Source organism: Anolis carolinensis, chromosome 1 (genome assembly GCF_035594765.1).
Source record: "Anolis carolinensis isolate JA03-04 chromosome 1, rAnoCar3.1.pri, whole genome shotgun sequence".
In the NCBI taxonomy this organism is placed as follows: Eukaryota; Metazoa; Chordata; class Lepidosauria; order Squamata; family Dactyloidae; genus Anolis; species Anolis carolinensis.
In genome coordinates, this window is record NC_085841.1 from 184,850,725 (window position 1) to 184,875,416 (window position 24,692).

The 24,692-nt window shown below is 39.8% G+C and overlaps 1 protein-coding gene across 1 annotated transcript in view; it reads left to right on the forward strand.

Annotated features, from left to right (window-relative positions):
- The first annotated feature begins 1,861 nt into the window (after positions 1 to 1,861).
- cdk15 (cyclin dependent kinase 15) overlaps positions 1,862 to 24,692 on the forward strand; it is a 104,706-nt gene continuing 81,875 nt past the window's right edge. The window contains exons 1-7 of the mRNA XM_062962013.1: positions 1,862 to 2,545; positions 4,426 to 4,569; positions 9,132 to 9,229; positions 10,162 to 10,241; positions 12,852 to 12,946; positions 17,568 to 17,630; positions 21,323 to 21,446. Of these exons, the coding sequence (XP_062818083.1) occupies positions 2,426 to 2,545; positions 4,426 to 4,569; positions 9,132 to 9,229; positions 10,162 to 10,241; positions 12,852 to 12,946; positions 17,568 to 17,630; positions 21,323 to 21,446 (724 nt within the window). The 5' untranslated portion in view covers positions 1,862 to 2,425. The remainder of the gene's footprint in view (positions 2,546 to 4,425; positions 4,570 to 9,131; positions 9,230 to 10,161; positions 10,242 to 12,851; positions 12,947 to 17,567; positions 17,631 to 21,322; positions 21,447 to 24,692) is intronic.

Below are 24,692 nucleotides of genomic sequence, written 5' to 3' on the forward strand. Positions count from 1 at the left end.
CTTGGGCCGTTACAGGATATCAAGGCAGAAAATCCCACAATATCTGCTTTGAACTGGGTTATCTGAGACCACACTGCCATTTCAGTTCAAAGCAGAAAATGTGGAATTTTATTCAGCTTTGTGGAAGGGGCCTGAGTCCCAGTAGTCTCCAAAACATAGAAACATTTTTAGTTTTGAATATGTTTTTATGGATTGTACCTTTTTAAATACCAATGATTTAATCCTATTTTAATGTTTTTATATTTGTATATTTTAAATGGTATTGAAATGCTTTTAATGTAAGCCGGTTTGAGTCTCCTTGTGGAGAGAAAAAGTGGAGTATAAACATAATAATAATAACAAACACATATATCATATATTATGTTTTGTATTTATTATATCTATTATTATTATGTTTATTTATATCCCATGTTCTCCATAATAATAATAATAATAATAATAATAATAATAACAACAACAACAAACTCATATATCATATTATGCTTTATATTTATTATATCTATTATTTGATACACAACAAGATTAGTACACAACCAACAAGATCACTATGCTGATTTAGGATTGGATCACACGTCGGACACTTCCCAAGTGTCTAGGACTATGTGATGTATCGGCAAACGATGCGTGCAAATCCAAGCCCTTAGCAGCTGACAGATAGTGATTTTGTCAGCACTGATCTATTATTATTATTATTATTATTACTATTATTATTATACTTTCAGATATACCAGAGTTGAGAATATTTTGTAAATACCTTGTAATTTAAATTTTGTAAATAAAGTTACATTTAGCTACAATTTCCCATTTTCGTTATGAATGATTTTCCTGCTTCTTGGCAGGGGTTGGACTGGATGGCCCACAAGATCTTTTCTAACCCTATGATTCTATGAGTCTATGTATATTTACAAAATATTCTCAACTTCGGTAAATCCAAAAGTATAATAATAATAATAATAATAATAATAATAGATATAATAAGTGTAAAGCATAATATAATATAATATTAGTTTGTTGTTATTCTCTATGTGGAGAAAAATCAGGGTATAAATAAACATGATAATAGATATAATAAATATAAAACAGTATAATATGATATATTATATGAGCTTGTTAATAATAATAATAATAATAATAATAATAATAATAATAATAATAATAATAATTGGGCTGCAGCTAGCACAGCGGGCTAAACTGCCAGCTACAGAAGATCTTACCAACCAGAAGGTTAGCATTTCAAGCTGCGGGTCAGGATAAACTCCCGCCTTCAGCCCCAGCTTCTGCCTACCTAGCAGTTCAAAAACAACAATGTGAGTAGATAAATAGGTACCACTATGGCAAGGAGGTGTAAAAGGCATCCTGAAAACATGCCAGTAAATCCGATCAGGAAGGCTTCCATGGATGACAAGTTCCTTGGGGTGGAAAAATGAAACAACTTACCTCCCCATGGCCGAGTCAAGCACAGCCTCCAGATGCCAGAGATGAAAAGAGGGAAGCCTTGCATCTGTATATGTAAGCTCTGTATTTGTCAATTGTATAAACAGCACTGAATATTTGCCATATATGTACCTATAATCCGCTCTGAGTCCCCTCAGGGAGATAGAGCGGAATATAAATAAAGTTTATTTATTTATTTATGTTTATGTATGGCTACATTTGGAACACTACAAAACAGTAACATGTCCAGGCTATGACCTGCTTGGTACACTTTAATTTGTCCCTCTTTTTCGATAATGCAAGGAAATTACTAAAACTGTGAAAATGTCAATTACGTGTTATTACTGACTATAACTGTAGAAACAAGAAAATGTATTTCTGGAATTTTAATAAAGTAATTTCTTCACAAGGATTGTTTGAAAAGAATTTGGCTGTTTATATATTGTTTCAGGACCAGCACATGTTCCCCCTGGTTCAGTCCAAGAGAAAGTGAACAAAAGATTGGTATTTTTTTTTTCAGATGCATTCAGACAATTGATCAAAAAAAAGTTGTAAAGCTGGAGAAACAACAGATCATTAAAAACAGAAATGGGAATTGGTCAAGTATATATGATGCTAACTGTAAATCTTTTATACATGCCAACCCAATTTTTGCAAATACAGTAGCAATAGGATTGTAGGAAGAGACATATGCTGAAGAAAAAAGACTGCCCATGAGACCTCAGGATTATTACAAACAAGCTTTGACACCCCCCCCCCCTTTTCTTTGGCCAATCTTAGGTATGGCAGCTTTCAAAATCAAGTTTATTAAAAGCCAAAATTAATTTGAAACAAAGGGCCTTAGGAGGTTGGAGGAGACGGTTTTTTAAGTCATGAGACCATTTGTAGCAGAAACCTCATGCAAGTCACATGAACATCAGTGCCTTTCTCGTTTCTGGCAAAGAAAAGGATAAAAAGAGAGAAAACCAAGCTGTCAGGAGGACAGGAAAACATGGGGGACATCCTATGCGGAAATGTTCCCAATCCTACATGCAAATGTTGCTGCGAAGAGACAGAAGGCTCATTACAACAAGACAATATTCAGCCCAGTGGAGAGGAGCAAGCTTTTAAAGTAAGTAGCATTCCAGAGAAGATCTGTGGTTTTATATTTATTTGGGACAAGGGACACAGGTTTTCATGGAATATATATAGGTAGTGTTTGGAATAGAGTCTCAGGCCCCTTCTATACTGCCATATATAATTCATATTATCTGCTTTAAACTGGATTATATGGCAGTGTAGACTGATATAATCCAGTTCAAAACAGTTAATGTGAATTATCTGATTGGATAATCTGGATTGTATGGCAGTGTAGAAAGGGCCCCAGTTGAAGTTATCCCCCCAAAAAACCTTAGAGTAAATTTTAGTTGTAGGGAAAACAAGGAGTCAATTTTATCAGATGGATGTAAGTAAAGCTGGGGCTCATGTGTGCTTTTATAGTACATGGACTTTCTTTGCATAGGATGATACACATCTGTACACACCCCACATAGAATCAACACAGATTTTTATGACACTTTGAGACAATTTACTTGACACTTTGTTCTATCACATGCCTCAGTTCATGCATGCATCCAATGAAGTATGACAAATAAAACATTGTAATATTTAAAGTGTCATAATATTGTTTGCCATTCCTTTTTTTTGCAGCAATAGACTTACTGTATATACTCAAGTATAAGTCAACCTTATGTATAAGTCGAGGGCAGGTCTTGGGGACAAAATGATGGGTTTTTATAAGACCTGTATATAAGTTCAAGGTCATTCCACCGGGAAAGAAAGCACCAATGCTACGTTAGGAAGCTACCAACATCTGGCCATCATTTTCCCACTCAGGCATTAAAAGAGTTTCATAGTGGCATCATGACAGAAAGAGTAGAGGGGTTTGGTTTCATTTAGTTTCTCCCAGGATGGACTTAGTCCAGTGGTTCTCAACCAGTGGTCCCCAGAAGTTTTTGGCCTTCAACTCCCAGAAACAGCTGGTAAACTGGCTGGGATTTCTGGGAGTTGTAGGCCAAAAACATCTGGGAACCCCAGGTTGAGAGCCACTGGACAAAGCTCTTGCCCTTTGCAATAAGAGGATAGTCCTTTTTAAAATGAAAGTTAGAGTACAGTACTCAGACTGACCCATGGATAAATTAATCCAGGCATTTTGGCTTGTTGGGGTTTTTTAGATGAAAAATTATAGACTTATACATGAGTATATAGGGAACATGGCTATTGTACTCATGTATCAGCCTAGTGCACCTTCTCATAATAGAGATATTATGCCTGTGTCCAAAAAAACCCAGTCCAGTGCCAGTTGTGGGCATTGCAGCAGTGTCTACACACGCAGAGTACAGGTATATGTTAACTTGATGAAATAATTTTAAGTGTTGTGTTGTAAAGGGGCTTAAGAGGGGAGAGATGATAAATCAAAGAGGGTGCTTAATTTCAGGCTGGATCTACACTGCCCTATATCATAGGATCTCATCCCACATTATCTCAGATTATATGGCAGTGGAGACTCTCATAATCCAGCTCAAGGCAGATAATCTGGGATCAGATCCTGGGATATAGGGCAATGCCTCAGGGAAGGAGCATCTATGGGGCAAGGGGGTATTTAAGCATCAACATAGCAGCTTTATTGGGAAACACTATACTAAATACTGAAGTTCCCTCAAAACATACACTTTTTTCTTGAATCAGAGCTAAAAGGGAGTTAGGCCCCATCCACACAGCAGCATGAAATCCAGCATTATCTGCTTTGAACTGGAATATATGGCAGGTTGGACTCAGATAACCCAGTTTGAAGCAGATATTGTGGGATTTTCTGCCTTGATATTCTGGGACATAGGGCTGTGTGGAAGGAGTCTAAGAGAATGAAGAGGAGGATATGGAGATAGAGCACTGACAATGATGGGTATTTTTTTTGTTTTGTTTTGAAGTTGGTTGCCCTTTTCTCTTTTTCAGCCTGCAGGTACACACAGAATACTACAACCACTGAATTCCTCACAGCCTCAATGGTTCCATACACTTCAGATACAAAAACCAAAACGCCGCCGCCGTTTCAGTGAAACTTTCCAAGAGCAGGATTTTGCTGTCGGACTCCAGTGGGTGAGTGTGCATCACATAGCGATTAACAAAATAATAACATATAATAATAATAATAATAATAATAATAATAATAATAATAATAATAAAATTATTTATTACATGCCTCTCCTGATGGCTCGAGATGGGGTACAACAAATTCAAAAACATATTAACATAAAATATATACAATAAAGCCTTTGACTGTGTGGATCATAATAAATTGTGGCAAGTTCTTGGTGGTATGAGGATACCAAGTCTGTCTCCTGAGAAATCTGTATAAAGACCAAGTAGCCACAGTAAGAAAAGACCATGGAACAGCACACTGGTTCAAGATTGGGAAAGGAGTACGGCAGGGCTGTATACTTTCACCTTACCCATTCAACTTGTATGCAGAACACATCATGCAATGTGCGGGGATTGATGAATCCAAGGCTGGAGTTAAAATTTCTGGAAGAAACATTAACAACCTTAGATATGCAGATGATACCACTCTGATGGCTGAAAGTGAGGAAGAGCTGAGGAGCCTTATTACCAAGGTGAAAGGAGAAAGTGCCAAAGCTGGGTTGCAGTTAAACATCAAGAAAACCAAGATTATGGCAACCAGGCTGACTGAAGACTGGCAAATAGAGGGAGAAAACATGGAGGCAGTGACAGACTTTATATTTCTAGGCGTGAAGATCACTGCAGATGCAGACTGCAGCCAGGAAATCAGAAGATGTTTATTTCTTGGGAGGAGAGCAATGGCCAACCTCGATAAAATAGTGAAAAGCAGAGACATCACACTGGCAACAAAGGTCCGCATAGTTAAAGCAATGGTATTCTCCATAGTAACCTATGGATGCAAGAGCTGGACCATAAGGAAGGCTGAGTGAAGGAAGATAGATGCTTTTGAACTTTGGTGCTGGAGGAAAATCCTGAGAGTGCCTTGGACTGCAAGAAGATCCAACCAGTCCATCCTCCAGGAAATAATGCTGACTGCTCACTGGAGGGAAGGATATTAGAGGCAAAGATGAAGTACTTTGGCCACATCATGAGAAGACAAGAAAGCTTGGAAAAGATCATGATGCTGGGGAAAATGGAAGGAAAAAGCAAGAGGGGCCGACCAAGGGCAAGATGGATGGATGGTATCCGTGAAGTGACTGGCTTGACCTTGAGGGAACTGGGGGCGGCGACGGCCAACAGGGAGCTCTGGCGTGGACTGGTCCATGAGGTCACAAAGAGTTGGAAACGACTGAATGAATAAACGACAAATATACAATAAAATACATACATTATATAAAAACCCAAAGATGTTTTTAAAAAACTTACACCAAACACAGATACAGAATTGACATATAGTAGCCACAGAATGTAAATCAAAACTCATGATTGAAAGTTGACTGGGTATGCCTGCTGGAAGAGATGGGCCTTCAATTATGTTTTTAATTCTGACATCTTGTTTAGCTGTCAAAGCTCTTCCGGCAGGTAGTTCCACAGTCATGGAAAGGCTGATTAAAAGGTCCTCTAGGTGACAAAAGGCTTCATGTATACATTGAATATGCAACAAAATTTGGGGAAAAAATCTGTTCCTGGCTTGAAAATGTTATTTCCTGTTTAATTGTGCGGTACTTTCTTTGGAAGTAGTTGTTATAACTCCAGAAGTAGTTGTTATAACTCCAGAAACCTTGTTTTTTGTGGCTGCCACAAACTATGTTAAATTGGTTGAGACTTGAAAATATTCATTGAAAAACTATAGCAAAATGTGCTGCAGGATGTTTTGCAAGAACAACGTTTTTGTAGTTAACATTTTCCATGTTTTTATGATGGAATCAATTAGGAAATGACATGTATAACTCAGGAACAAAAATCATGTTACATAGTGTTATTACATTTTATATTTCATTTTTCTTTTATCATAGAATGCATCCATAATCCGTAGGCAGTCTTCCACCAACTGAATCATATTTGGCGTGTAGCTTCTCAAAGATCCCTTCCACACAGGTGTATAAAATCCACATTGAACTGGATTATATAGCAGTGTGACTCAGATAACCCAGTTGAAAGCAGATATTGTAGATTATCTGCTTTGATATTCTGGGTTATATGGCTGTGTGGAAGGGCCCAAAATGGTTGCTTCCTGTTCCCTGAGAAACAAGAGCTACCTTAAAGTCAAATAACATATACCATCAACTTTTATTTGCTGTAAATCACAATGTATTGTGATGGCTACATTTTTCATAATTAACCCCCCCCCCCCACACCCCAAATATTTTTGAACATCTACCTATATAGGGGTTGAAAACCTGCTTTTACCCAACAAAAAAGAAAAGTAGCTAATCTTAGTTTTAATTCTATGCTAAGAAGGGTAGTTGAGATAGATCCCGTCTCCAGGCTGGTCCCATGGTTCCAGACTCTAGGACTCCTGTCACTCACTCTGCCCCTTTACACCTTAAGATTTCTCCCTGAATTGGATACTGGAGACTTAAGGTGACTAGGGTATGGATCAAGATGTGTTATTTGTGGGATTCGTCGTGGTAAGTGTGACTAGACTGTCTTTCCAAACTTCATAAGAACAGCCATAGTTCTCCAAAAATAATAAACAGAGGTTTATTAAAATATATTTAGATCAGACATTAATCCCTGAACTATTCAATCATTCACAGCTCCTCAAAACCCTAATCCAGAGCTTTCTAGACATTTCATTTTAGTGACACTATCACACCGCAGCGCTGGTTCACCTTGCTACACACACACACTCCACCACAGCAGGCTTGAGTTTTTCAGTTTATTGATAAAGAATAGCAAAACTTAATAGAAAGCAGTAAAGAAAGCAATAATCCAATTGAGAGTGCAATCCATAAAACACAGTTCAAAGTGTTTGTAGATAAAAGTACAAAGTCCCAAGAATAGCAAGGCAGTTCCGAAGAAACCATAAAACATGAGCTTCAAAAGTATAATCATAACACAAATGCCAAACATGAGACGAGGCATGAACCGAAACTAAGCAAGAGTTGAATCTCCAACAGTGATGTTGCTCTGACTGAAATCTTTCCAAATTACATCTCCTTTAAAACCTCCTTGCAAGCTAGAAACACATTCCTCTGTGCTCTACCCCCCCCCCCCCCAACGTTTGCCTCCAATTCTCACAGAGCGTCTGAGGCCCGATCTCAACTTCAACCTGGAATCCCTGTCTAACACAAATTCATCCTTCTCATTCCCATCTGGACTTTGTTGATATTGACAATCCTCAGCATCCCAGAAAGGTCATCCTTATGACAAACTTCAGCAGCATCTCTGCTAAACTCAGAGCTATCCACATTCCCCTGTTTTGTCTGTTTTTCTAAGCCATCAGCACTTTCCGAATTCACCTGCATTTCAGAACCGTCAACTTTCCCAGGGACAAACTGCTGTTCAAAATGCTGTTCTACATTTCCTGGAACAGACTGCTCAAACCCAAATCCCCCTTCATCATCAGACTGAACCACAACAGACACACTTTTTAGATATGCATCATTTCATAACACAGTAATCAAGTTTTACTAGCAAACTGGAGGTTAAATTAACCCCTTATACGAATGCATACCCCTTACACAGATACAACATATATCATGAAAATCTTTATGTTTCCAAAAATATGTGATTTGCAATGTAATAACATACATTTCCAAGATTTTTATTATTTCTTGTTACCTTTGCATGACACACCTATATAGTTCAGCCAACACAGTAATGTACTGCAACACACAGATCGGAAAATTCTTCCTTAATCAATTCTTCCTTCAGCTGACTTTCCTAAATCTAGGGCATTGTTCGTCTACCTGTTTGCAGTCTTGTTCCTATCTGTAAGCATATATCCTCTATCTGCCTTATATCAGAGACAAGCCTCATCCAATCTGTGTCCTCCACAGCACGAAAAACAACCACTACATAACATCAGAAAAGTTTAGTCTTATGAGACTCAGTATCTCTTGACTGAAAAATATGAACAATTCTGCATTTCATAACAGTTTTGTAATCATTTGTAAGCTAGAATCTGAGATTCATTTGAAGAAAGTGCGTCTCCGGTCTACACATTATTTGAGTGATTGGGTTCAGTTTTTTGGAGAACTCTTGCAAGTGTGTACAAAGCAAAAATGTAACATATTACAGAATGAATACAACCTAGGTTATGATGTGCAAGTTAAAAAGACTGACTTTCAGGCAATCCTGAATCCATCCCCTCTCTTTTTGGACAACCACAACTAATAATTGTTCAGCATGATGATATAATATGATGCAAGCCAAATTTTGATTATTTTTTAAAACCAGCTTAATCAAATGACAGGTATCCCTATTTCTTTCCTCTTTTTAAAATCAATAGCTAATAAGGGGTTTAATGCTAAGTATACTTTGAACCTATGGAGAAACCAACTATGGGTCCTTATAGACAGGCCCTATATCCCAGGATCTGATCCCTGGTTTTATGTGTTAAACGGGATTATATGAGTCCCCACTGCCAGATAATCTGGAAGAAACAGAAAACCTGGGATCACATCCTGGGATATAGGGCCTATCTGGAAGAGCCCTGAGTTTTCTCCTTCTGTTTTCACTCTCTTCCATCTAAGGAAAGAAAAAGTCTCCCATTTGGAAAAACCTCATCCTACTTAAATCTGGAGAAGCTGAGTGAGAGTTCCCATTCCACTGTGTACAAAGGAATCAGCAGGTAAGTGTTTTGCATTGTGTAAACTGATAATAATTACTCAGTGTACCATAAATAAAAGAATGAATTTAAAGCACAAAAATAATATCACAAACAAAAATTGTAGATAATATTCTGTAATTCGAATTAGATGTTCATCAAAGTCGAAGAGCCAGCATTGTCCGTAGACACCTCCAAGGTCATGTGGCTGGCATGACTGCATGGAGTGCCGTTACCTTCCCGCTGGAGCAGTACCTATTGATGTACTCACATTTGCATGTTTTCGAACTGCTAGGTTGGCAGAAGCTGGGGCTAATAGTAGGAGCTCACCCCACTCCCCCAATTCAAACTGCCAACCTTTCAGTCAGCAAGTTCAGCAGCTCAGTGGTTTAACCCGCTGTGCCATCGGGGGTTCCAAAATACTAATTAGATAATAAGAATTTTTAAAAGTGTCCAGTTATGCCTAATTTATCTATAGGATGTGATGGTGAAATCTTTCAAACAGTCAAAATAGGGGCCAGCTGTAACTAGGCAAAGAATATGGAAAGTGACATTATAGACATTCAGAAAGACCAATGGACCATTGAGAAATGCACCTGACCGATACATTTGAAGAGAAACATTGTAGTATCGGGCTATATATCAGATTGGTAGTCAAGGTCAAGAGAACTATGTTTGATAAACTGTCTCTTTTGAAAAACTTAAGTTTTGCTTTTATGAGGAATCATAGAACAATAGAGTTGGAAGAGACCACATGGTCCAACCCCTGCCATGCAGGAAAAGCACAATCAGGAGCACAAACAGAAACAAATAAGGAACATCAACATAAATGAATAGTTCTGAGAATGAAATGAACATAAAAAGTAGCCTTCCTTTAAGTGTACTGTGCAGGATGCATCAAATGGTAATGTTATGCTTATGCGTGGAGATTCACAGGTTCTGTTCTGTCTCACTAGAATATATGGACAGCTAGTAGCTATGAAAGTCATCAGTCTGAAGACTGAAGAAGGAGTCCCTTTTACAACCATAAGAGAAGGTAAGGGATTCAGTGTGAGCATAGAACTTATCTCTCCTAGCAGTCAATCCCTGGATCTATTTTCACCATTGGAACTATATTCTGTCAAATATAAAGAAAATGGCCACCAAGTACATACAGATTGCATTTTCTTTCCTTCTAACTTCCATCACTGAACCAACAATGAGCAAATGTCCTTAGCTGAGATAATAGTTCTGTTCTTACATAGAAATGTGTGGCACAGAAGGGATTGGGACTGAATGTGCTGCCACTCCTACCAGTTTAATGTGTTCCATGATCCCATGTGAGAGTGTGTTGTAGCAATTTGAGCACTGGACTATGACTTCGGAGACCAAGATTCAAATTGCCACTTGGTCATGGAAACCCAATGAGTGACCATGGGCAAGTCACTCTTAGCCTCAGAGAAAAACAAATAGGTTTTCACTTCTCCCATTCCCCAGTGGGTTCTAGTTCTATTAATAGCTATTTTCCCACCCTTACAAATGTCCACAGCCATGAGTTTTTTTCCCTCTTCACAAAGAAAAAGAAGAAATATGTTAGGTTCTGCTGGTTTCATGGATTGCACAAGGAGTTCTGAAAAACTACCAGTCATAGATGCCTGTTTTATGATGATCATATTTTTACTGTGTTATGTCGATTTAGGAGAGTGTCATATATCCAATATAGGGCTTATCTGATGCTGTTATTTAACACTTACAAAGCATTTACAGTGTTCTGTAGGATGGTTAGGGAAATTCCCCCAAAATAGCAGAGTATTTAAAAGTACAAAAATAGTACAGTAATACAGTGACTTAAGAGTTTAAATCATTCCATGATCCAGCTCTTAACTCAAAATTCTCTTGTCTCAAGGTGAATTTTGCATTGAAATGCTATTAATCTGTTCTGCCTCCCCAACCCCCTTTTTAACTTGTTTTTAAATAAGAAAATGTACCTTATAAATAACAAATCATGTATAAATGCACATTCACATGGAATGATAAAAAAGAAAGATCAATTTTAAAATGGTAGAAGCACAAGGTTGGGGCAAGGAAGCACAAAGCAAAGAAGCAGAAACATTTTCTTCCTACTGGACTCATTCCAGCCTCCCTCCCTCTCTTGCTCTCTCTTCCTGTCTATCTTCATGAAGCCAAACATACCAGGAATAAAACCCAAACAAAATCAACTAACCCAAAGTTTCTCAAATCAGACAAGAGCAAAACAGACAGCAATCTCCCTAAGCAGACAAGAGCATGAGGCATGGAGGCTGCTCCTTTGAAGCCCTGGATTCTGACACTAGCGCACCCTTTGTCACTAGCGCTTAACTCAAAACTCTATTATATCAAAGTGAAAGCCAGGCTGAGTAACAGTTCTTAACTCAAAATGCTCTTAAGCTGGGATGATCTTAAGTCAAGGTTCCACTGTACTTGGTGGTGCATTCAGGTCACAGTAAGCAAAAGCAATATAGTATGTCTCTAAATAATTCTTGAGCTTAAAGAAGCAAGATGCAGAGTTCAATCTTTAAAAGTTTCAAAAGATGATTAGGATGGAAACATAAAAGAAAGTACTGAAAATATAGTTCACCAATGGCTACTATTCTTACATCTTGGACACATCTGACCTGCATTTAAGTGCATTGTTTGTATTTATATATTTGTCTTCTATTTACACATGTGATTCTTTTTTTATGTGCTGAAATACCTTTTTGAGAGTGAACTTTACTTGCACTTTGTTTTATTTGGTCTTGTTAGGAGAAATCACCATACCAGGCAAAATGTTTGTAGTTTTCTTGATGTCAGATTTACGTATTTGCTTCAGTTTCTATTTATTTCAGACCTTTAGAGGCTCCTGCTCACACAGATGCGATATCCAAAACATCTTGTTTAAGTTTCCTTTAAAACAATTGCTTTCATCTCCTTAGAAGTCCCAATGGAATTGCAATTTTTTTCCTTGCTAAGGAGAAAGGGAAAGCATATTAGCAATGTTGTGGCCATCTCTTGAGAGATCATAGCCCGCAGGTAGAAATGTGTCTGAAACCACAACTGTAGTTTCTTTATCCCAGTAAGGTCTGTATTTTATGATTCACCCTGCATACCCACAGGGCACACTAGACTCGAGCATGTCCAATAAAAAAGGCTGAAGGATTATTAAGTTTCGTAATTCACAATGGTGTTTATGTTAAACGTTTAAACCCTACTTTATTCCCAAAGATTTCTAGACTGCTTATGATACAGTCAATACCTTAATTAAAAACTTCCCCTGTCCCAGTTTACAACTAAACATAAAATATGAAAAATAATGGAAGAAATTCTGAGAGCTTAAACTGCTAATTAAAAACACTATCATTCCAATAAGGAGAGGCAATGGTTGAAAATATGCCACGCAGTATGGTTGTGCTGGCTGTGAGATTCCAGGTGTTATGGTACAAAAATATAAAATGTACCAGTCTTGGGATGAGACTGGCATTTCAATTGCTTATTTACTTCTGACCTAGATGGGATTTTTCATAAGCCTCTGTTGGAGGTGTTGTCCCAGAAAATTGACCTTTGGCAAAGTTGACTTGCCATCTGTACTGTTAAACCATTTTGGCTTTTCTTACTAGCAATCTGACCACTGTGTTTCTGTCTTCTTTAGCATCCCTCCTCAAGGGCTTGAAACATGCCAACATTGTGCTTCTTCATGACATCATCCAGACCAAAGAGAATCTGACATTAGTCTTTGAATACATGGTGAGTTGTTGTTTTGCACTAGACAGATTAGTTTAGTTAGTTAGGAACAGTTCCATTGGTTGCTTTAAAGATTTGTTTAAAGGACTTCATAGGCCAATAGACAAACACTCTGCCCACTTTTTTTTTTTTTTGCAAAGCATTGCCTAAGGTAGAATTAATTCAGTTTGATGCCATTTTAATGGCAATGGCTCAGTGCTATGGTATCCTGGGATTTGGAATTTGGTGAGGCATTAGCAGTCATTGGCAGAGAAGGCCAAAGATTTTGTAAAACTTCAACTCCCATGGATCCATAGCATTTGACCTTGGCAGTGGTGTCAATTGCATTAATTCTTTTAATCGGTAGGATCTTCTATAGCTGGCGGTTTAACCTGCAGCTAGCACAGTGGGTTAAATCGCCAGCTACAAAAGATCCTGCCAACCTTGGCAATTAAAAGCCACAGGTCGGGGTGAGCTCCGGCCGTCAGCCCAGTTTCTACTTACCTAGTAGTTTGAAAACAATAATGTGAGTAGATAAATAGGTACCACCTTGGCGGGAAGGTAAAAGGTGCCCTGAAAAACAGGCCGCCAAAATCTGACCAGGAAGGCATCCATAGACAACAGGCTCCTTGGTGTGGAAAATTAAACAACAGCACCTCCCCATGACTTAGTCAAGTACAGCCGGATGCTGGAGATGAATAGAGGGAACCTTGCCTCCATTTATGTACTGTCTGTCTTGTCAATTGTATAATGGCATTGAATGTTTGTCATATATGTACCTGTAATCTGCTCTGAGTTCCCTCAGGGAGCTAGAGCGGAATATAAATAAAGTATATTATTATTAATTCTACAGTGTGGATGCACTCCTAGAAACAGTAAATCTATCAGAGTGATGGTGCTTTGCACTCACCTGTTCTTTTCCATTGTCCTAAGAACTTCCTGTTGCCCCTGTAATTTCTCCTAAAACACAGCCAAATTTTTAAAATGTGCTTCATTTGCACGAATAGCTGGTGTTGTAAAACCAAAATAAACTCTTCTTCCTCTCTCTATTTGCCTCTACTAAGAAGTAAGAGGCTAATGTTGGAGCACATGTGAACTTCAGACCACTGAAACATTTGTTTAAAATGATAATCAGCAATTAGAAAAGGCAAATGTGTTTCTTAGGGTTCTTTAATTGAATGATTATTTCCATGTCCTGAAAATAGGTCCACTTTATTGCTTATAACCAACCTGTGTCTATTTTTGGGTATCACTTTTCAAAAGAGTAAAAGCAAAGTTCAGAATAGGACAGTAAAAATGATTAGAAAACAAGTTGAGTGAGGAAAAATTAAAAAAAATTGTTTAGGTTTATCCTGGAGAAAAAAATAATGAATGGGAACATGATGGCATTCTTTAAATGTCTTGAATACCGTCACATACAAAAAGACAGATGCCCCTTCCACACAGCTGAATAAAATCCCACATCATCTGCTTTGAACTAGAATATATGGCTGTGTGGACTCAGATAACCCAGTTCAAAGCAGATATTGTGGAATTTTCAGCCTTGATATTTTGGGTTATATGGCTCTGTGGCCCTGAGACTTTCCCCCCTCTCTGTTGCCTCAGAAGGGAAGACTAGACCTACTGAAAGTCTGGCATTTGTTTTTGAACTAACATCTAGAACACAATTTATTCTAGATAAATGTTCATAAAATTATTATTATTGTTTTTATTATTAACTTTATACCCCTCCTTTCAACCGGTGGGGACTCAAGGCAGCTAACAGTTCCACATTTCAGTCAAATGTAAAAAGCACAACACAAAAGTTAACATTTTTAAAATAGTAGTGTGTTGTAAAAACAGTTTAAAATATAAAAAATACACTTGAAATAGCCTTTAAAAATCTGCCATGTATAAATTAAATTCAAGGAGTGGTAGTAAACAAATGCAATAAACCAATTAATCAAAGACGAGCTAGACTCTACAGTTCTCTGCTAACTATACCAGTTTATATATAATTATATATATATACCATTTATATATAATGGTATGTAACTATATAGCATACAGTGATAGTGGCAAAAGTGTACCTTTCATTGTATATATCTTTGCATTTAATGGAAGGGTTTCTTGGATGCAAACAATATCAGCCAGGATGGGGCTGCAGAAGGCAGGGAGTCAGATGTCCTTGGGAAAATCCCTCCGCTGAAGTCGACATTTGTAATGTGAGGAAATCCCCTGCTGGGTTTAATAGGTGATTTTCTTTAATAGGTGATTTTCTCTGGAAATTGAAATGAGAGATTTACTTTATAACAGCAAATGCAAGATACTCCACTTAGGCAGAAAAAATGAAATGCACATATTCATAATGGGGGATTCCTGGCTCGACAACAGTACATGTGAAAAAGATCTTGGAGTCCTCGTGGAAAGGAAGGTGAATATGAGCCAACTATGTGATGCGCAACTAAAAAAAGCCAATGGGATTTTGACCTGCATCAATAGAAGTTTAGTGTCTAGATCCAGGAAAGTCATGCTACCCCTCTATTCTGCCTTGGTCAGGCCACACCTGGAATACTGTGTCCAGTTCTGGGCACCGCAATTGAAGGGAGATGTTGACAAGCTGGAAAGTGTCCAGAGGAGGGCAACTAAAATGATCAAGGGTTTGGAGGATGCCCTATGAGGAGTGGTTAAAGAGCTGGGGATGTTTAGCTTGCAGAAGAGAAGGCTGAGAGGAGACATGATGAGGGCCATGTATAAATATATGAGGGGAAGTCATAGGGAGAAGGGAGAAGTTTGTTTTCTGCTGCCCTGGAAACTAGGAAGCGGAACAATGGCTTCAAACTACAGGAAAGGAGATTCCACCTGAACATCGGGAAGAACTTCCTCACTGTGAGGGCTGTTCGGCAGCGGAACTCTCTGCCCTGGAGTGTGGTGGAGGCTCCTTCTTTGGAGGCTTTTAAGCAGAAGCTGGATGTCCATCTGTCGGGAGTGCTTTGAATGCGGTTTTCCTTCTTCTTGGCAGAATGGGGTTGGACTGGATGGCCTACAAGGTCTCTTCCAACACTATGATTCTATGAACAGTAGGAAAGCTTTTAAATTGAAAGATCTCTTTCCCCAGTTCTTGAGATCTTCCACTTTCCCTGCCCTTGTTTCTCCATTTAATCAATTTCAGGATTGGGTGTCTCTCCCCTTTCATCTTCCTCAATCTAGAATTTTTCCCCATGCAGCCTGTAAAGTGCTTGGGGATGATAAGAGTCCAACATCTGGGAGCTATCAAGTTGGGAAATGCTACCCCAAAGTATGGGGTCCCATAATCCATCTTCAAATCATCTTAACTCCTTGACATAGCCGCAGAGTTCACCCCAGTTTAAGGCTCTTCCCATGACCTTGTAGCACCTTAATCTTCCTTCTTGTTTACAAGTTCCACTCAGTGCACTTTTCCCAGCTCATTTTATGTTTTTATTGCTTGTTTTTCATGTGTTTTATAATGATTGTGATTTTTAATGCCTTTTAAATTTATTTGTGTGTTTTTGTAAAACTGTATACTGTATGCTGGTTTTTATATCTGTAAGCCGCCCCGAGTCCCTCTGGGGAAATGGTGGTGGGGTACAAAAATAACATTATTATTATTATTATTATTATTATTATTATTATTATTATTATTATTATTTTCAAATCATCTCTTCAATTCCATTTGTCATTTATCTGCATTTATTTTTTTCTTTCCATCCCACCAGCATTGTGCTTTCCCTGGCCCATCAGGCCTAAAAGGGGGGTTAACTGCTTAGGGGTATTGATCATCTACTATACAAACACATCACTTGCCCCATGCTTTTCCATTCCAAGGGGGTATCTATACTGAAGAATTAATGCAGTTTGGCATCACTTCTACTGCTAAGGCTCAATGCTATGGAATCCAGATAATTGTAATTTTAATGGTGTTCTAGCACTCTGCTGAAGAAGACTAAAAACCATATCTCCTGTAATTCTATTGCATTGAAACATGACAATTAAAGTGTTGTTAAAGTTCCTTAATTCCACAGTGTAGATCCCCCCCAAGATGTATGTATTTCCCTTTTTTCCATTGGTCATCCCATCCACTTTCACAAACTCATATCTTCTGCGCCACTCCTGTTTTTACAGTGACCTGGGCTTCAGAAAGTTCTTCCCTTTCCCTTCCTGTCTCTTCAGAGAAATGATATAGATAAGCCTGCCTAAAAACAGAATATGATGCATTTTTCTTCAATTTCTGGTATTTCTTCTTCAGCAGAAGGCCTTTTGTGTTTTCCTGAATATGACTGAGAAGGACTCTTCACCTTAATGAACTCTAATGAGCTAATTCACTAAACCATGTTGTTTTTTTTTACAAAAAGAATGAGCTAATTTGGAAATACAATGAGTTAAGGGAAATGGCTGGGGAAAAAACCCTGATAAGGAAGTTAATTAGTGAGTTAATTCAAAGCCCTACATAAGAGAGGCTTTTCCGGGTCCTGCCATGAGAGATGGTAGCAGAATAATTTCCACCCTTTGCATCCCACTTGCATTTTTCTGCATCTTCATCTTAGAATAAAGCATACTTTAATCGATTCTGTAAAAAGGATGCTTGTGGATTGATTTTCCTGGTCTTGTTCATATTTCTTTCTCTCTTTCTTCCATGATTGTTTAGCACAGCGATGTAGCACAGTACATGTCTCAGCATCCTGGAGGACTTCATCCTCATAATGTTATGGTACGTTATTGAAGAAACAAGAATCCTTTATCTCCGTAAAAGCCTTATTCGACTGTGAAAAATTGACGCATTGTTGGACTGAGTTTGAGAGAGTGAGAGATTAAAAGAAGTATATTTCTATCCCACTTATTGGTTACTTTTTGTGACTAGAAAACCAAACCATCTTAGAGCAGAACTAGACAATATGGGGGAAAGCTCCTTCCGAAAGCTAATGCAAGAAGTGACACCAGTATAGGAAACCTAGAATTGCATCTAAGATCCAAGCACACCTGCCTTTGCATAGAGCATACTCATACTCATGTGCTGATTTCCTTCCTTCTGATAGCATGCCTTTGTATCACTTGTAATATCCTGCCTCTGAAAGGATTGTCTTGTTTACTTTTCAGAGGGGAAAAGCCCTTCCTTGGGAGCATTGTAGATCACAGAGAATCATTTGGATCTTTGCCTCTTTTTCTGTGCACTCAGGCATACACTTAGTGTCAAGGGCCTTAAGGAATCAACTGCACATTGAGGAGGAGTATCACACACAGCAGGCAAATTACAGTTGCAGCAGAACAACAGTATGTTTGCTTGAACTTATCACATTACATTGCTTCTTTCTCTCCGCTATCCCAGTGAGGACTACTGGAAGGCTGTTTCTTTTTACAAAAGGAGATCATTAACAGATAATTTGTGTTTGTAAGAGAAATGCTTTCCAGGCTGTTTCCTGCTGGGATAGCAATAAGTAATAAGTCCACGGCCGGCCGTAATTGCAGTTTGCTTGCCTCATGTGATGAAGTTCTAATTGTGTAAGGTAAAGGTAAAGGATTTTCCCTGACATTAAGTCTAGTCGTGTCCGATTCTGGGCGTTGGTACTCCTCTCCATTTCTAAGCCAAAGAGCCAGTGTTGTTTGTAGACACCTCCAAGGTCATGTGGCCAGCATGACTGCATGGAGTGCTGTTACCTTCCCGCTGGAGCGGTTCCTTTTGATCTACTCACATTTGCATGTTTTCGAACTGAACGCTTGGTAGAAACTGGGGCTAACAATGGGGGCTCACCCCGCTGCCCGGATTCGAACCACTGATCTTTTGGTCAGCAAGTTCAGCAGCTCAGCAGTTTAACCCACTGCGCCATCGGGGGCTCTGCTAATTTTGTAATTAATGTAATATTTCTGATTTTTAAAAAATTGTAGTGGTTTGGGGGCCGATCACATTTCCCCATAGTCACAGGCAGGCCTCCTTGCAATTTCTACGTAGTATCCACAAAATAGGAAGCCCCTCATTCACCTTTCCTCACTTGCCTACTCGTTTGAGACCTACAGATGGAAAAATACAACAGTCCTGCTGAATTCAGTTCATTTTGCGCAATATTGGCAAGGAGACAGCATTCTATAATGTCAAATTTTCAAGGTTACTGATTTCCAAGGTGACCGATACCAAAATCAATGTTTTTTTAAAGGAACTGAATTTATTTAATTATTTACCATATTTGTACCCCACTCTTCTCAGAGAGGCATGCATTATGTTGTTAGCCCATATATTTGGAAGCACACCACTGGCCTGTGATGCCTGATTGTGCCTTAATGTATCTACCTATCTTTTATTGAGACTGTTATCTATAAGAGAGATTGGCTTTGGATGAAGCAAATGGCCATAAATAAATACACCTACTTGGAAGCCTTTGCTTCTTTCTGTGATTAGTTGGAATGGGTAAGAATAAACAATACGATGTGTAGATATTGGAGCATCATCTACCAAGCTGATGCCATATTGACTAGTAACAGTATGTATTACATTCTCGGAATGGCACAAGGAGCAATCCCATGTGCCAACCCAACTACAGGATTCCACATTCTTTTTCTATTATATTCTTTTGGATCCTGTCAGGTTTCTCCCAAGCTTGGTTATATAGCAAGCTGCAAACACACAAGAGCAAGCCAAAGTCAGTCCAAGGTCAAGGCACCAGTCAATTAGCACACAAGTGATACATAGTAAAGTAAACCATGAGGTTGTGCCAGAGTTCCATGGCCAGGAAATCTGTAGCAAACACAGTCCAAGGTATAATTTACAGCCCACAACCTAAATCCAAGATTCAATCCATCACACAAAATCTAAGGAAACACACAGTCTAGAGGCTACAACTTCAACAAAGATGTTGCTGCCAGCAACTGACTGCCTCAACTCCCAGGTATTTATGCTGCTCTCGCAGCTGCTCTCAATTGTCGACCAAACAACTGGACCCCCAAGCTTGAATTTATTTTCTCTTCAGCTGCAGACAGGCTGGAATGCCTAACTCTTTGTCTTCCAGCTAGGGGTCTGCCATTGTAGGTTTTGCACTGTCCAATTGAGAGTGTTCTCGCTCTTGATCTATAGTCTGAGATGTGGTGGGTTGTTCACTGTTTGGCTGGTGATGCTGTTGCTCTGTTTTTGACTCCAGCTTGGATGCTAGGAGAGGCAATCCCTCTTCCTCATCCTTGCTGTCAGCATTGATCACAACAGATCCCTTCCTTCACTATCAGTTTTTAATCACCTGCACAACTAACTAAATGTTGTTCCTTGTGCATGCTGAGAATGAGACTTGAAGGAGGAGCAATCCATTCCCACCTTCCAGGGGCGAGGAAGGAAAGGAAGGGAAGGAATTGTATTGATTAAAACAGTGGTTCCCAACCTTTGGGCCTCCAGGTGTTTTGGACTTCAGCTCCCACAGTTCCTAACAGCTGGCAAGCTGGCTGGGATTTCTGGGAGTTAAAGTCCAGAACACCTGGAGAGCCAAAGGTTGGGAACCACTGGGTTAAAGGAATTGAGTTAAATAATTTGTTACGGTAGTATATGTTTGGTTTTGTTAAGGATTTAGCATATGTTTAGTTTTAGTTGTTTGTGTAGGAAACCAATGGAAAAGAAACGAAAAACATGGACCTCTGAAATTGAGTTGGCACATGGGATAACTCATCTGTGGTGGATTGCCCCTCCTGCCATTTCAGAATGATCCTTCACAGTAAGACCAATCTATCATTGTAGATAGGGCACTATCTACAATGATGTCTGTCTATGGTACTGATCTAGTAGCTTCATTATACACACAAGTATCCTCATTCCTAAATTGCATGCCACACATTTCCTTTTGAAACACTGATGTAGAATAGTGATAATATACACCCATAGTCTGCATATAGTTGGAACACATACTTTGAGAAAGGACAGTGGAATGAAGAAGCATGTTTCTCAAACTCTGAAGTCAAAAAGCAAAGCTTCCACAAAACAGATAGAGCATGTTATCAAGATAGCTAATTGAGTAAATGCTGTAATAAAATAGCATAGATAAAATGTTTTAGAGTAAAATGGCAATAATTACTGAGAAGGGGGAGAAGGTTGCTCTTCCACGGACATAGGTCCTTTGTTATACAGATCTCCCATTGGCACCATGTTTATAACCTACGCTTTGGGATAGTTGCGTACAGTTTGTAGCACCATTGCACTCACAAGTAATGTGAGATTTTGAAATGCTGTTTTGAACTCTGGGCATTCTATCAGTATGGAATAAAATACCTCTGATTTCTTCTAATGCAAAGCAGCCTATAATAGTGTGTGTCTTCAGCTGTACTATTGGTGAAAAATGGCTCTCAAGATTTTTCATTTTGCTTTCTTTTCTCTGGATTGACTTTTTCACATCAATCACTAACCACAGATACCTGGTTTCTTTTTCTTTTCCCCAGCTCTTCATGTTCCAACTTCTGCGAGCTTTGGTTTATATCCATGAACATCACATCCTTCATCGGGACCTGAAACCACAGAACTTGCTCCTCAGTTGCCATGGAGAGCTCAAGTTAGCTGACTTTGGTGAGTCATCACAGCCCGCCCCCAAGACATGGTTTCTGCAGATATCTAGATTTGTTATACTTATTAATACAAATCCACCAGCTTTTCCTTTTGCTAAACTTGGGAAGAAAGAAATACATATCTTTTGACTTCATTCTTGGCTTTTTCTAACAAAGAATACGTTTAGACCCAAATAATGACACATGACGCTGGATTAAATTAACTGATTTGGAGTGGTAATTCGCTTCAGATCCATGTGAATATATTTATTTTAAAAGAATGTTTAGAAGCCGGTCCTGGAGCTCATTGACATGGCTCATGCTTTTTGTGTAATGGCTCCTGAGCTCCTTTCTTGTTATCTCTGTTCAAGGGGCTTAAGGAGAAGGTGAAGGAGAAAATTTCTCTTTGGGTCCTGGGAGAATCGCTGCCACTCTGGTCCCTTCCACACAGCTGTATAAAACCCCACATTATCTGCTTTGAACTGGATTATATGGCAGTGTAGACTCAGATAACCCAGTTCAAAGCAGATATTGTAGATTATCTGCCTTGATATTCTGGGTTATATAGCTGTGTGGAAGGACCCTCAGAGTAGACACTACTGGGCTTGATAAACTAATGCTCTCTCTCAGTTTATGGCATCTTTCTATGTCAATTGGGAGTGTAAGCTCAACCAGTACTGTGAACTCAACAGGACTCTTTACTGTCTAGGATTTGATTCTCACATTTGTCCCATTTTAGGGGGTAAACTATATGTTATGATTGAGCCTCATGGCTCTGTTACTGACAGACGTGGGCGTAAGACTCCTCGAGAGTCAGATACTATCGAGGAGCGAGAGAGAAAAAGACTGCGAGACATATTTGCAGCACCATCTGACGAGGAGTCTTTCGAAGGGTTTACGGAGAGAATGGAGGAGGGGCTGGTTAGCTCAGAGGAGGATGAGATGGATTGGACTCGGGTAAGGGAGGAAGTGGGTGCCACTGGCCATGATGGGACAGAAGATGAATGGGGACCTTCAGGATTAGACCCATGGTTTAGCTGGAGGGATGGGACGGGATCCACAGCTGGAGATGCTGTTGGGCGTAGTCAGAGGTGTTCCAGCTCTGACGAGGAAAGTGATGAGGAAACGCCCGGGTTAAGGAGGACAGCTGACAGTGATGAAGATTTGTAACGGGCATAAAATGGGGCTTGAGAGCAATTGCAAATTGCGTTGGGCAAGGTAATCTGGGCAAACGCTTGGGATCCGTGTGTGTGTGGGACGCTTCCCTGAAGACTTGTGTGCTTTCCTGTGCTGTGACCTTGACCTTCCGTCGTCTTCTTGACGGACGCCATCTCCTGCTTTGAGAACTCGGACTGAACTGACCACGGCTTGTCTTCCCCCCTTCTTGGACTTGGAAAAACTACAAACGTCTGCTTCTGGCTTTGATCTACGGAACGGAACTGGTCTACTCAACTGCTACAATCCTTGGCTGATTTACTCGTGTTGGAGATCCTGTCTGCTGTGTGTGTGGGGGAGCGACGCAAGTTACTCTAAGCACAGTGTTGGCAGCAGAGAGGAATCTGCTGCCAATTAGTTGCATTCTTTGTATCTTTTGTTCCTTGGCTTTCGTTTCGTTTATACCCAGGCTGAAGCAAGCAGTTTGTTTTTACCCGGATTAAACTCCGGTTTAATCCGGTTTATCTTTTGAACATTTACTTTTGCCCCTTTTTGCTCCTAAAGGCAAAAACTGCCTGGCCCTTGTGTTTTACGGGCATTTTTGAGTTCTGTAATCTAATAAACTCTGTTACTTTGAATCTTGTGGCGTTCTGTCCTTGACAGATTGCCCAACGCCTATAAAAAGTTTATTGCAGCAATAAACCCGTCAGGAAGACGATGGATGAGTTAAGGGCCAAAGTAGACCAATTGCAAACGGCTTTTACCGTTATCCAAACAGCTCAGGCTGTGAAAGGACATGTTTTGACTCCTGAACGCTTTGACGGAACCAGGTGCAAGTTGCCAACCTTTTTGGCACAAGTGGAGCTTTATTTTTCTCAGCTCAGTGCTCATGCTTTTCCTACAGACACTAGCAAGGTGGCCTTTATTTTGAGTTTGTTGACCGGTCCCGCAGGACAATGGGCCACTAATTTAATTTTGGGAAATGACCCAGTCAAGGACAATTTGAATAATTTCAAAAAGTTGTTAACTGATACTTTTGGGGATCCTCTCCGCACGGAGAACGCTGGGTGGGCTCTGTATCGGTTGAAACAGGGAAAGGGGACTGTTTTGGATTACTTAAATAAGTTTAACCTGTATCGCCACCAGCTGGATTGGGGGGAAAATGCATTCATGCTTTTATTTACTGCCGGGTTAAGTGATATGCTCCAGGATGAATTAGCACGCTTGGAGCCGGCTGAAAGCTGGGACGCCTTAGTAGCTAAGGTGCTGCGTTTAGACGCAAGGTTCGAGGCTCGTAAACACTCAAAAGCAATGTGTGCGCCACCCATGCATGTAACCAGGGCACCTGTGGTGATGGGGGAAGAGCCCATGGAGCTTGGGGTCTTTAAAAAGCTGTCTACAGAGGAAAAGAGCCGTAGGAGGCAGCTGGGCTTGTGTTTGTACTGTGGGAATGCTGGGCATTTTGCCAAAAATTGTAATGTGAAACCTTCCCAGCTTTCGGGAAAAGGCCAGCCCTAGTGCGACGTGAGTCCAACGCACTAGGGCTCCTCAAGCAGTCAACTGAGGGGAGGAAGCATGTTTTCGTACCCATTACATTATCTGTTGGGGGAAGGGAACTTGTTTCTACTTTGGCACTGCTGGACTCAGGGGCTACGGTCTCCTATGTAGATATTGAGTTTGCTAAGAAGCATGGCATTCCTAGAGTGCGCAAGGCATGCGACGTGTGGGTGGAAGGAGCAGATGGGAGACTGCTGGAGACTGGGGTGGTTAACCATGAAACCTCAGCAGTAACGTGGGAGGTGCAGGGAGTAACGGGAACGTTTGTGTGGGATATTACGAGCTTGCCTAGATATGATGTGATCCTGGGGATGGATTGGCTAGCTGTAGTAAACCCACATGTAGATTGGGCAACACGTAAAGTGATCTTAAAGAGGCAGGATTGTTGCACTCTAAATGTTACTCATTCTGATATGGAGGGAGTGCCTGCTGAGTATGGGGAGTTCTCTGATGTATTTTGTAAAAGAGAAGCGGACAAATTACCACCGCACAGGCCATATGATTGCGCCATCAAGTTGGCAGAAGGTGCGAAACTGCCAGCAGGGAGGCTGTATGC